General features: G+C 47.4%; 1 protein-coding gene across 2 annotated transcripts in view; it reads right to left on the reverse strand.

The window, feature by feature from the left end:
• LOC119461866 (dynactin subunit 4) overlaps positions 1-14,520 on the reverse strand; it is a 245,552-nt gene that overhangs the window by 113,384 nt on the left and 117,648 nt on the right. For both annotated transcript variants that reach the window (XM_049672777.1, XM_037723239.2), the window contains exons 6-7: positions 7,782-7,894; positions 4,074-4,183 (exon numbers count right to left, since the gene is read on the reverse strand). In XM_049672777.1, coding sequence (XP_049528734.1) covers positions 4,074-4,183; positions 7,782-7,894 — 223 coding nt within the window. The remainder of the gene's footprint in view (positions 1-4,073; positions 4,184-7,781; positions 7,895-14,520) is intronic.

Genomic DNA, 14,520 nt, shown 5'->3' on the forward strand with positions numbered 1-14,520 from the left:
GTCGATATCATATTCCTCGACTTCAAGAAAGCTTTTGACCGTGTATCGCATCCTAAACTTCTTTTGAAACTAAGACAACTACTTAAGAACGATTCCCTCATTGCATGGATCGCAGCATACTTGTCTTTAAGGCAGCAATCAGTGTCCATTGAAGATGACAATTCCGATTTTGCCTCCGTTCATTCAGGTATCCCCCAAGGTTCTGTTCTTGGGCCGTTATTCTTTTTGATCTTCATAAACAACATTGCTCAAGACATACCAGTAAAAATTCGTTTATTTGCAGACGATTGCATCCTATATAACGAAATCCACAGTACTGATGACCAGGTTTCTCTCAACAAAGCCTTATCCCAGATTACAAATTGGTGTACTTTGTGGCAGATGCAAATAAAACACAGCAAAATGGTAGCAATGACACTTACACGTAATATGAATCCACTCACTTTCACTTATAGTATCAGCGGTAACAATCTGTCTGTAGTTTCAAGTTACAAATACCTAGGGGTGGTTATTACATCTGATCTTCGTTGGAATGATCACGTCACCTACATACACCAGAAAGCCATGAGACAACTAGGCTACTTACGACGAACACTTCCCAAAGCTTCGAGCGATGTAAAACTTTTGGCCTATAAAACGTATATAAGGCGAACACTCGAATACGCTGCGGCAGTATGGGATCCGCACACAAATACAAATATAAGGAAACTATAAAATATTCAGCGAAAGGCAGCTAGGTTTATTTTTAATTCGTACAGCAGCAAAACATCGCCAACTGCTCTGTTAATTTCCGCAAATCTGGAATCCCTACAAACAAGACGCTATCGCGAAAGGCTAAAGACATTCTACATGATATACCGTGATAACCTTGGAATCGACAAAAGCACGTACTTGAAACCTCTTACACAGCGTCCCACTCGTTCTTTCCACTCAAAAAAAGTTAGCGAAATTTTTTGCAAAACTAACGCTTACATGAATTCTTTCTTCCCCCGTACCATCCGTGATTGGAATCGTTTGCCCAGAGAAGTAATCGAGAGCTCTTCTGTTGCCACTTTCACTGCCGCACTTGAAAATGTGAAATGATAGTGTCTTATCGTCAATGGTCTAGCAACGTTCCATGAAAGCGTCGCAATTATCTTTTGCTTTTTTTTATGTGATGTTTTTCAGTTATGTTTCATTGATACCATGCACCCCGTTGACATGTGTAGCGCATGTAACCAAAAACTTTTTTTTTTCTTTTTTCACATTGGCAAGTGTTGAGCAACGCTCTGTCTAATGCGTCCCCACACGTGTTAATATATGAACTATGCTATCTAAAATTTTATTATTGTATTCAGTGCCGTACTTGACACACCAATCACATTTCTTCAGCTACGTTTGCTTGTATGTGTGCTCTTTTGTTGTTCGGGTACATTGGTACCGAAAACTGTAACCCACTCCTGCTTAAGGCCTGGAATTCAGGCTAGCAGTACTCAATAAATAAAATTTAAAAAATGGCATTCGCAATTGACGGCAATGTTTATCGGTAGGATGCCATGATAACGAAACCTTACAAATCGTGCTTCTTATTTACATAATACCACTTTATAGTTAGCAATACATTGGTACACATTGGATGGTTATTTGAAAATATATTACATGTCATTTTAACTTATCGATTTTGTAATTTTTAGCCAAGCCCCTCTCGTCGAGATTACACAAGTTGAGCGTGAATGAGTTTGCGAAACTCATTCAATGGGCAAATATCATTAGCTGTGAATGTCATTCACTACGCCCATGCAGAAGCAACAAAAACGGCAGTAACACATAATCTCATTCGCTGCGATGGCATTACATGTGCGGTGTGACAGGGGTATTAGTCTTCATCTGATACTACGCCTTTGTTTTCATAGTTCGATGTGCGCTCACAGAAACAGAGATGCTACCTTAGGCTACGAGGTGTGCGAGTCTGTTGTATTGTTTCTTGCCTTTTAGTTCCGAGGAGAAAATCCCCACTTGCCATCTTTGTTACCTTATAACCAGTTCCTATGGTCTCTTTTAGGTACTTGGCCACAAGAAATGGTGAAATTGCTCTAGCTTTTGTAGATGATTGCTCACAGTGAAGGACGTGGAATTTCGGGAAAGTTTCTTTGTTTTTGGGCCATAATAGCGAGGTTGCATCGGTGCGTACCCTTTTCGAGGCACGATCGGTTGAAAAAGGGTTCGAGGATCCCATGGAGAGAAGTGATCTGTTTGGCAACGGCGTCTGCCACCCACCACGGAGCCCAACAGGGGATGTGGCAGAACATGTAAACAAGTCTGCACAGCGCCAGCGGTATGCCGTTACTATAACCCAATACGGTATTACCCAAGGTAGGACAACCACACCAGGTTAACCCTTGCCACCAGAAAAAGTCAAAGTGAATGGAAAAGATGAGAGCACAGGAAAGATTAAAAGTGCAAGAGAAAGACGAAGATGAGATAGGAAAAGACTACCGATTTACCCCGCGTGGGTCAGTCCGGTGGTGCCATCTACGTGAAGCAGAGGCCAAAGAGATGAGTTGCCTCCGCCGGGGGGCCTTAAAGGTCCAAACACTCGGCATCGGCCCAGGACACTCTTTTCCCCGGACACGGCTAAGCCATGTACGGTTAAACGTGGGAGGGTCCAACCCCAATGTGTTCGGGTACATGGTGTCGCAAATGCCTGCTGACGCAGACCCCCGAGCACCAAGGGACCTAGTTTTTTGTTGGAGCAAGGGACCACTTACTGGTATGCTCTGAGCCAATACTTTTCGGAACCGTAAACTTGCAAACCAATGAAGAGAGCTGTGTCCCCGAGAGCTGTGTCCCCGTCCTCGTATTTCGACGCACATACTCTTTCGTGACAGGTGTGGAGATTGAGCATTGCGCCGGCACGATTGCGCCGGCTTCACCTGCTCTGCCATCCCTCGCCATCGTTCCATGCTCGCTTTATTCCCCGCCCGCACCGCCTAACCGGTTCCCGCGGTGGCGCTGCGCATGCGGCGGTTTGCAGTGAGGGCGGGGCGCTGACGTCACACGGCCGCGCTTTTCGGCTGCTAGCGGCGGAGCGTGGCTCACACTTCTCTCCGGGACCAGCGCACGGTACGTACATGCTTTCCTCTCGTCCGCCGACACCTTTGTGACTAGGACTGGAGCTCGCGCACGGTGCCTTTGCGCGTGCGGGGAGCGCGTACTTTGTGCCGATCCTTTTCCCGACGCTAAGCCGACGAGCGGTGCCATTAGTGCTCGCGCGAGGTCGTACCCCGCCGAGTCGCACTTGCCAAAAGCCTAAGCCGAAGGATATTGCCCGTGCTCTTGCAAGTTGACCCATTGGTTATCGCCGGAGCAAGTAGCATAGCCGCCGGGACATTTCCTAGCGGCGTGTCCCAGCTTGAGCCTGTGCTCTCGCCGAGACGTGCTATAGGCGCCTGTTATTGTATTTTCGCCCTGGTGCGGGACCCCTTTGACTCCCCGCCGCGCGGGTGTTTGTGCAGTGCTGGTGCCGACGGTTTCAGTAAACGGTTTCCGTCAACTCAGGGCTTTACTGTGTTTTTGCGTGCGTCGCTCGGTAGCCCCTTGCGGCCTCTGAGCTCGCGCGTGAGCGGCGCTGGAGGCTACGGCTGACGCGGCCCTGTGGCTCGCTAAGCTCGAACCCGCGGTGGCTGGTCTCCTGTGAGACACCAAGAACCCACACAGGGAAGAAGAATCTTGCTGCAGTTGCTGCCACAACTTGATCTACAGCGATTGGACACTGCCACCATCACGAACGAACACACGCACCCGCCTTCCTCCAAGGTTGCCCACTCCTTTTTGCTTGCCTTTTCGCCACTAGTCTCTGCGCGCCTCTGCGTGTACCTGGAAGTGAATCTGTACTCCGTGCATAGATTTCATGGTTGCGCGCTTCAAAAAGCCACACTGTAACCGACATTTTGTCTCTGCACTATAAGCTATACACGCGTATACATAGAGTGCTATGGGAAAATTAACGGCAGTCTGAGAAGACCGTATTACATCCGATCCTGCACTATAAGCAGTTACGTTATAAATGGTCTATACTGTAAAAGGACACGCACCCGGCACCTCTGCGAGCGCTTGATGAGCAGGGGCTTGCGCTTGGGCTGCAGGAAGGCTGTGTACTCAGCCTGCAGGTCCGGCTGGGACAGTCGCTGGCCAATGCTGCACACTGGGACAAGAGCCAAACTTTACCAGAATTATGTTCTCTTGCCTCCGCTGATTTTGCATGCGTGGTAATCGGGTGGGTGCTTCGACACACGTGCAAGCGAAAAACAGGGCTTACATGGCATCCACAAGTTTTGTGAATGTCGAGCAGAGTCACATTGTGTGACCACTGTGAGCATGTGTATCATTTCAGGCTTTGCCATTACTACAAGCTCAATATAACGACAGCACTCTGACAAAGCTTCCTAGTCTAGAAAGCAATGACACAAACAAAACACCTGTAATCCTGAAAAACAAGGCACGTGAACTGCATCCAAACAAATTATGGCAAACAAGTACTCCACTTTCAGTTAGCTTTGTTACTAAACCAGTTGCTGCCTCATGACCATGCAAAACAACAGACAATGAAGCCAAGATTGCCCAAGGGAAGTTAATTATTACATTTCATTGGAAGAATAAGGTAAAGGTAAATCAAACTTGCTGCAGGTGCTGAAACTGAACTTGTTTCTATGTCTGCAGTGCTTCACCAGTTAAGCTATCACTTGAGTTAAGCTATCACTTCACCAGTTAAGCTATCATCCTCCTGCCAACTTTCTCGGCGGTTTGTGTACGGGGATGCTGGCCAGTGACACACATTTATTATTTCTACATTTCAATTAAATGTAACAATTAGCTCATTTTCCCGGCCTTTCTCCTGTTACTTCACACGGTGGTGACTTAAAACAAAAAATCAGAGTCCCTCAGATCCCCCTATTCTTTTCTCTCTCAATGCAAAGTGAAGGCCTTGAATGCCACGTGGTACTACAAGGGCTTATGGGCCTGCTCCTAAGCTCACATATTACAGTTGACCTTCGTTAGTTTGACCCTGACGGTACCAACAAAATCAATCAAATTAAACAACATGCAGAAATAATGCCAAAACACACCACTGATTCTGTTTCACAGTATATGTGGCCGATTCTAACACGCGAATCAAATGCATGCCCACTTCCTATGTGTCCAAAGTAGTAAACTAAGAAATGACATTAAAGCTTCTAAATTAAGTAGACATTTAATGTGCACCCAATTTTTGGGCAAGAAAAATTGATGCATAATAACGGCCGGTTTCCTAAAGTCAGCTTCACCCCACATTCTTTTTTTTTTTGAGTCAGCTTTGCCGCATAGTACATACGTCTTATGCAGCAAAGGATGCCAACGTTACCAAGACAGTTTTGGTTTCCTGTCCGAGTGAACCGTGCAGGATATTTCAATTTTCGTTCTAAAAAAAATGCGTATTAGAATCGGGCAAATACCATAATCAAACATTGTGGGCTACGATTACTACTTGATAATCTTCCTCGGGCGGGCCTAAAATAGGCGTTTTCTACGAGAGAAGACGTGCGCAACGCACTCTCTGCCTCCTAAGCGTCTGCCGAGACAAATCTGTCACTAAAGAGATAACTATCGGCGTCACCATAGGGGTCAGGCGATGCATGCTTACAGGTCAAGTTCGAATTATCCGACAGAGGTCAATGTTAGGATTGAAATAACAAAAGTTTGGGCTCATAGAAATGCATGGGTGCTGGCAGAGACCATCGGCCGGGATCCGATTAGCCAAAAAATCTAATTAACCAGAGTCAAATTGTTGGAAGTCTACTGTACTGTGGTCAGTCCACGTCTGCCACCTTGGCTATTGCCCCCCGAGTTAATATTGCACAAGTACATAAACACCAAAAAAAGTGGGATCCACTAGTGACACTAAGGTTATGCTAAGCGAGGCATTTCCTCGAGAAAATGTGTCGCTCAACTTGCAAATGGTCACAAAACAACAGTGTTCTTCGCAAACACCAGTGAATGCAGAAGTGTACGCATTTGGGCTAGTTGGTTCATGAATTGAGTGGAAACAGTGGAAAATAACAAGACATGACACCACAATGGCACAGACAAGTGCCATTGTCTTTTTCATGTCCCGTTATTAAAGCGAAGCTGTTTATGTGGACCCCGTGCTGTCGTTGTCGGACTTCGCTAAAAAGGGGCCACGTGACCTAGCGGGAGAGGAGAGGAAAAGAAGACCTCAACAGCGGGAAAGGGGTTTGAGTGACCCCTTTCCCCCTGTGAGAATGCTGTGAAAGCGTGCAGATGAAAAGGAGAACGGGGAGGGGGGGGTTGACGCAACTCACGCCTTCGAATACTCACGTTGGAGGCATGCCAACCAACGGCGTTGTAACAAAAAAACTAGGTCAACGGAGGAATGGGATGTGAGAGGAGTTCATGTTAGCGTTGGTTGTATATAGGGAGCTTTGGTTAAGGACTCTTGTCTGGAAACCCGTGGACGCCAACGCGTCCCATACCCCGCAACGCGCTAGGAACGCTGTCGCCCATGGACGCCTACACGTCCCATCCCCTGCAAGTAGCACCGTTCGGAGCAGCCAAACAGCCGTGAATGCAACTTCGGCTCGGACACTCACTCCCATTGCAGCCGGCCTGATGTGGCAGGCGGGTTAACGCAGCTTCGCTCTTCGAGTTCGACCATCTTCATGGAGTGAAAGGGGCGGAGATTTTTTTTTTTTTATTGCACTGTTTTGGCTCAAAACCAATGAAAGCTTCATGTAAACAGATTCCCACAGCATGTGGGATCTACATATTTTTTTCATTATGCCTACCGCTTCATAACTGTCAAGTTGTCAAAGTTGTCAAATCCGATAGAGATATCGGAGATATCCACTTTTTTTTTTATTGGGGACTTTTCAGCTACCAGGTGGATAACTACAGTGCTGCGCCAAAAAAAAGCAGTCATCTCCTGTTACACTTAGCCAAGGGCAAGAACAAGCTACTCGTAGCCAAGCCAGCAAATTGAAAGGGCAGCTTCCAAGCTCTAGTAGCGCATCTCAAGACGAGCGATTTAGTCTGAAAAGTGCTACTTTTAGGCTTATATTCATCACAAATACACATTAGCTAATACACAAAAGGTCGGCAGTGTGGGAGTAAACTCACTCACACTCACGCACCATAATTTTTTCCAGGCCCCGCACTCACTCACATTCACGCTCACCTGCACTCACACTCACTGGCACTCACACTCACTCACCTGCACTCACATTCACTGGTACTCACCTGCACTCAGACTCACTGGCACTTGCACTCACCTGCACTCACTCGAACTGGCACTCACTCGCACTCACCTCCAATCACACACACTGGCACTCACTCACACTCACACTCACTGGCACTCACTCAAGCTCGCACTCACGTCCCCTCACACTCACAGGCACTCACACTCACAGCCACTCACTAGCACTCACTTCCACTCACTCTCACTAGCACTTGCACTCACCTCCACTCACATCTCTTCCTTAGTCCTTGTCTTTTCACGCGCTATAAGCCTCACACTCACTCACGCCTTTGAATTGAGTGCAAGTGAGTGTAAGTGAGCAGACCTATGATGGAAACTCTGAAGGTGCATCTACAAAGTTCAAAATATCCATCAATTAGTAATTTCTAGAGAGTGGGCTACCCATGACCAGCAATGTCTTGTCTGTTGCATAGCACTGGTGAGAAGCACGGAAAACTGCTTCCGTTGTTGGGCACATTGAGCCCACAAAGGTATACGCCAGCGAACTCACCTTGAGCTACACTGACTGGCTCAGTTAAGTACTCCTCTGGAAGTGGCTCGAGCTCCTCGGTGGCAACAGCTGGCTGCACCTCTTCCATTTTCTTCACCTCATCCTCCTTCCTGCTGCAAGAATACCCCTCGCTCATTCTGTGTTCAAGTGACACTAGCAATGCACTTGTAGAAATTGAAACCACAGTTAATTCCAGGTAGCAATTCCAGTGCAGGAGGCCAATTGCAACGAAATTGTCAACCACGTAAAAAGTCCTGTTTCACATAATTTAGACATACTCTGTGGAAAATTTTGCACTTGAAATGCAACCCATGTTTTTCATCCCGAAACTAAAAAAAAATTCAGCAGAACTCATCTCATGATGACCGTTGATGGTGATCATGAATAAAGCCATAGTCGAAACGAGGTGTGTACTGCAGCGGAACTACTCTTTTGCGCTTCCCAAGGAACACTGCGCCATCTAGTGCCTGCGCATCGCCGCCGAAATGGCTGGCGTGCCAATGCGTGTGAACGATGAAGAATGCGCCATGTGGTACCCCTTCTCTCGCTCTTCTTTCTGGATGCGCTACGACATCTTGTGGCACTGCCGCGAAGTTCGCGCGTGGACTTCGAGACGAGAAGTGTGGTGCACCTGCGAACTCCGAGAATTGTTCCCTCGCTTGCCGCACAATCAGCGGCACACACTCAGTAACCCAAGTTGGCCAGAGGTTCATTGCAGAGCGGCACATATCTAGTGTGTTCATGGCATAGCTCACTAAAGCGTTGGCGTGAAAGGTGTTTACCCAGTGCTGTTGTGGTGCAGCCTGCTAATGTGTCGGGTTGCTGTCTTTGTGACGTGGGTTTAGTTCTGCTCAGCAACATCGAAATTTAAGGGATCGTCATTGTAGAGCGGCACATTCCCAGTGGCACAAACCTGGTCAGCCAAGTTAGCCACAGAGCAAGTACACACTGCTAGGTAGTTCACTGCTAGTACACACGCAAGGTCGTGGGCAGAACACATTACCTTGCGAGCCAGCGATGTTCTTTTAATGTGAAGTATTCTCCCGAGTCAAGCTGGTTCTCTGTATCTGGCTGTCTACATTCAACGAGCTGAACCTTATTGCGTTCTGTCTCTGCTCTGAGATGAAGAGCGCAATGGGGTGACCAAGCCAAAGGCGCGGATATAGTTTGGTGTAACGTGGACACGATCCACACGCAGTGCAGTTATGCGACGTTGGGGAAAATTGGATGCTCTACAGTCTAGTGTGTATGGCACAGGAATAGAACTTGTCCTATCTGACACCACAGCCGCTGGAGCAGAGTGCATCGCACGCTAGCTTAGGTGACCAGCAGCGTGCTGGCCTATATACCATTCGGGTTCACTGAAGCAAGCGTGCTGATGTTTGCACCTTCTACAAACAACAAAGCGCTCACTCGCCATGCACTTGTTCACTTATGCTGCGGCAACAACTGATTGTCGCATTGATGTGGGCCACGTTTAACATGCTGAACTATACAGAAGGTAAAACGTGGAGATTTTAGCGTCTTCGCCATGGCGTTCCAGGTAGCGACTTCACTGGCCGATACCTGGAACGCCGGACTATATCCATGCCTTTAACCTGCTTCACCTTAGCTACCTTATGAGTCAACCAATCAGACACCTACTTCCTTCTGTAGTGAAGAATGAGAAGTAGCTGAGGCTCAGCATGGCCAACTAGCGGTGTCTACTCTCTAGTCCAGCCGAGGGCTAGAGGGTAAAGTGCACGTAAAGCCACGGATAGACAGGCAGGACACTGGCTTTTGTAATGTTTTGCATGTTCTGCATCTACACCATGGCCACTGAGTCACGTTCTCCTTCGTGAAAAATGCAGCACACGGTTCCTGCTGACAGCGTTTCTGTCACTGTGTCAGAAAGACTTCCGTTTGTCTACATTGACGTGTCTGATGTAGAGACGCGCGAAAAGTCTCGAAGATGATGCACTGGTGGAAATGATCACTCAGGAATATCCCCCCTGAATACAACATACCGTATTTACTCGATTGTAATGCTAGTTCTTTTTCACGATTTTCGTTGCTTGAACTCGACCCTCACGTTACATTCTAATAACAGCAAAATTCATGATTTTAAAAGAAATCTTCAACATATTTTGCGCTGTTTTTAACGTTACATTAGCAACCTGTACCTTTATGTCTCCACTCAATCCATAGACAAGTCGACCAAAGTCAAAACTTCTTTTGTGTTGGAACTGATGCCCTTATCGCTGTGCTTGTGACTGGTGTCACAGTTATGCTGCTGCCCTGCAGCCCTGCAGCCTATCACGCGTCGACTACGTTCATTCGCAACATTATGCTGGCGCACAGCGTTTGGTATGACGGCCACTTCGAGCGGCGAGTAATCTTGATGGCCAAGGAGCTGGGAAGCTCTGCCTCGGCTCGACATCAATGAGTCGACGATTCTCGGATGGTTGCGCCAATGGGAGGCCCTTTGTAAATGCAGGGCCGGTCAGAAAGGCCTTGTAGTGGCCTGGTACTGTCCCCGAATGAAATGGCGGTCTTCAACCCCACTCTTACACTTTCTCGGTTAAGGCCCTCAATAATTTGTTGTAATTCGTCCCCATTGTTGCTGAATAGGACAATGTCATCTGTAAACCGAAGGTTGCTGAGATATTCGCCGTTGATCCTGACTCCTAAGCCTTCCCACTCTAAGAGCTTGAATACTTCTTCTAAGCATGCAGTGAATAGCATTGGAGAGATTTTGTCTCCTTGCCTGACCACTTTCTTGATAGGTATCTTTCTACTTTTCTTGTGGAGAACCAAGGTTGCTGTGCAATCCTTGTAGATATTTGCCAAGATATTCACGTATGCCTCCGGTACTCCTTGATTTTGCAATGCCTCTATGACTGTTGGTATCTCTACTGAATCGAATGCTTTTTCATAATCTATGACAGCCATATAGAGAGGTTGATTGTACTCTGCAGATTTCTCTATCACCTGATTGATGACATGGATATGATCCATCGTAGAATATTCCTTCCTGAAGCCAGCCTGTTCTCTTGGTTGACTGAAGTCAAGCGTTGCCCTTATTTTATTGGAAATTATCTTGGTGAATATTTTATACAATACTGAAAGCAAGCTAATGGGTCTATAATTCTTCAATTCTTTAACATCTCCCTTCTTAAGGATGAGTAAAATGTTGGCGTTCATCCAGCTTTCTGGTAGACTTGAAGTCGTGAGGCATTGAGTATAAAGGGCCGCAAGCTTTTCAAGCATGATATTTCCTCCATCTTTGATTAAATCGGCTGTTATTCCATCTTCTCCAGCAGCTCTTCCCCTGGTCATGTCTTTCAAGGCCCTTCTAACTTCATCGCTAGTTATAGAAGGAGCCTCTGTATCCTCTTCATCACTACTTCGAACGAAAGTAGCTTGGCCACTCTGGGTAATGTACAGGTCAGTATGGAATTCTTCTGTTGCTTTTACTATGTCATCAAAATTGCTGATGATATTTTAAGAAGTACTTGATCTCAAATGAGCTCGACAGCACGGATGACTTGATTCGTGGGTGATTACTTTCGAAAATAGTTTAGTTTTCTCGAGATTTGGCTCGTTTCGGCACCAAACCCCTCCAAGTATAAGGCCGACAGCGCTCTTGGCACTGATAACATGCCTGGCACAGCGCCAGAAACACTTATCAGAGATGCTTTCAATGCCAATCACCGTAGAAAACTGCCCAATGAAAGCTTCATCTTCTTCTCAGACGATGGTGATAAGTGATAAAAACTTGTTTCTGAATTGATTCCTTGAATAAAGGTAGGATTTATCTTTCAGTTCATGTCATGAACTGAAAAGTCAACCTTTGCGTCACAATCGCTTTACATTCGAGTGAACCTTTGCTTTTTATGCACTATTGGGGTTTATAGTCATCCCGAGAAAGCGTTTGGCAAGCAGATCTTGTGCAGCTTCGCCAAGTGCAGTTTGCATGCTTTGCGCATGTTGGCTGGTCCGTGTCACACTCGCCTGCTGCAGCGCGGTGCTCGCTTACGCCCAGAAAGATGGGACAAGAAAGATGTGTTCTGCACAGCCATCACTCGGGTTTGAGTGCCCAATGGCCACGCAACATGCCAGCATTCTTGCAACAGCTCAAATCATGCGCTCAACAAGAAAGCACTCCAAAAGACGCTCATCAACTTGCAAATGTTCAGCGAGCAACACACCTGGGCGCAACAGAGGTCCACAGAGCCCTTCCGACTGGCCTCGCATTTAAAGAGGGCCTTCCACTGGTCCTGCGATCCGCGAATCGTTGACGTCGAGCCGCCGAGCCACGGCGAACATTCCCTCCTTTTCAGCTCTCGAAGCGGGTGTCATATCGAATGCACGTCACCATAACATCACGAAGAAGTGTAGTCCAAGCGGGAAATACCACAGGGTACTGCAGCACCGTCACACCAGTCACAGCGAAATGGCGTTGATTCCAAAAAAAAAAAAAGTTTTGACTTCGGTCGACTTGCCTATGGATTGAACTGAAACGTAAAGGTACAGGTTGCCAAAGCCACGCTAAATATCATGGATCTTAGGATACCGTATATACTTGTGTAATGGCCGCAGATTTTTTTACGGAGATTTGGGGTGAAAATCAGGGGTGTGGCCATTACACGGAGAAAATAATTTTTTTCGTAAATATTTTTGGCAGTAGTAATTGCCTTTATTGAACTACAGTACTCGCTTGTACCGGCTCTAGCTATTCTTGGCTATTCCCGAAAGCGCGTCACCTGTTGGCTGGAATAAATGGTGATGCCCCACAGACCAGCGACGGCAGAGCTTCAGAGGCAGCCGCTAAACTTCGGAGGCTGTGCTTTTGCTACTTGGAGGCTCCACAAACTCGGCCACGGCTACCTTGTTTTGCCACCGAATAAAAAAAAAAAACAAAGCTTCGGAATTCTTCCAACAAACAACAGATAACACTTCCAACCTTCTCAAAAATCAAATTTCAAAAGTAATTTAGAAATTTGTTTTTTTATGAATTTTTTTTCATGTTCTGGGTGCAGCTTTTACACGGGTGTGGCCATTAGACGAGTATATATTGTCACGCTGCACGGCGCAGCCGAAGGAAGAGGAAGTAGAAGTGTGCGTGAGGAGCTGGCCGCTGCCTGTTGGGCTACGCTAACCATCCATCATTCTTGTAAATAAATCCATCCCATCCGTTACCATTTGGTGAAGGTGCTGGGTACATCACACTGGACGACCGAGCTCTACTACCCCTTCGACGCAGCAAACGGTTGGCCGGGCTACCACCGGGAGACGTCGACATGAGCGATTCGGACGGAGGCAACGTTCGCGAGGAAATCGTGGCAGAAAGCATTCGCCCGAGGCAAGCCAGTTACTCGCCACCTCATCGAGAAGCCCGTACATTCTCAGGCAAAGCAAATGAGGACGTCGAGGACTGGTTGAGACACTACGAGAGGGTGAGCTGCCACAATGAATGGAGCGCGGCTGTGCTCCATTGATTGTGGAGACAACTCTAGTGTTGTCTTTTTCCTTGCCGCAACTGCCCTCATGTGGTTCGACGATAATGAGGGTTCGCTCACAACTTGGGACAGCTTCGTCGAAGAGATAAAGAAATGCTTTGGCGATTCGCTTTCGAAAAAGAAAAAGGCTGAGTAGACACTTTCACGACGAGCGCAGTTACTGGGAGATACATGTACCACCTATATTGAAGAAATGCTGAAGCTTTGTGGAATTGTGAACGCTAACATGTCGGACGAGGACAACGTCGGACACCTACTTAAAGGAATTGCTGAAGATGTGTACAATTTTTTTTATCTCTAAGGAAGACCTCACTACCCTGTCCAACTTAAGACGTCACTGTTGTACGTTCGAGGCTCTGAAGACACGCCCCATTCTTCCGAAGTTTGGTCGGCTCGACAACGTGACCAACATAGCAAGTGTGGACGTATCTGCATCGAACGACCTGGCTGCTTTGGTACGGCAAGTTATTAGAAATGAACTGGCTCCTTTTCAAGGCCCAGATGCCAACCGCGTATGCCGCCAATGCTCCGTTGTTCAGCGCTACTTGGATGCACTGGCGGCCTGGCCGCGACCTGCCTGCGGTGACCACCCCGTTTCCAACAACGCCCATGCCCAGAGCACCATGATCCAGCCACAAGCAAAGAGTTTTGAATGTCGACATGACAGACACCCTCGACGTGGGTCGTCTCCCGTCTACAATACACCTTGGAGGTTTGTACCCAACATCAATGAAAATCGTAGCCCACAACTGCGGGGCTGAGGGACACATCGTGAGGTATTGCCGCTGTCGCCCACAGCGTGCTCCGCGTGATCGCCCATATCCGCCACGCATGCAAGAAGCTACATCCTGGCAACCATTTGTCCCTCTCCGCCAGCCACATAGAGACTGTGTGTACATGTTAAGGAATGACTTCCCCGTGTCCGACCGCAGCCCGACTCCACCACCGACTCTAACACGTCGATCTCCATCTCCACGTCGCCGCTCGCCTGCGCTGCCCCAGCTGGGAAACTAGCTGGTGTGACCGATAGAGGTGAGGTCGCAGGACGGTCACTGTTTCAAATGCCTCCGTCTGTCTTCATGGTAAAAAACAAAGTGTGTGTTTGTGTCGGTGGTGTTAATACTGTGGCTTTAGTAGATACTGGTGCTTCTGTGTCTGTGATGTGTCTTGCGTTCAAGAATCGCCTCAGACCAAAAGTAATGTGTGCTTGGGATGGAAATACTACGTTTCGCGGAGTT

Source organism: Dermacentor silvarum, chromosome 8 (assembly GCF_013339745.2).
Source record: "Dermacentor silvarum isolate Dsil-2018 chromosome 8, BIME_Dsil_1.4, whole genome shotgun sequence".
Classification (NCBI taxonomy): domain Eukaryota; kingdom Metazoa; phylum Arthropoda; class Arachnida; order Ixodida; family Ixodidae; genus Dermacentor; species Dermacentor silvarum.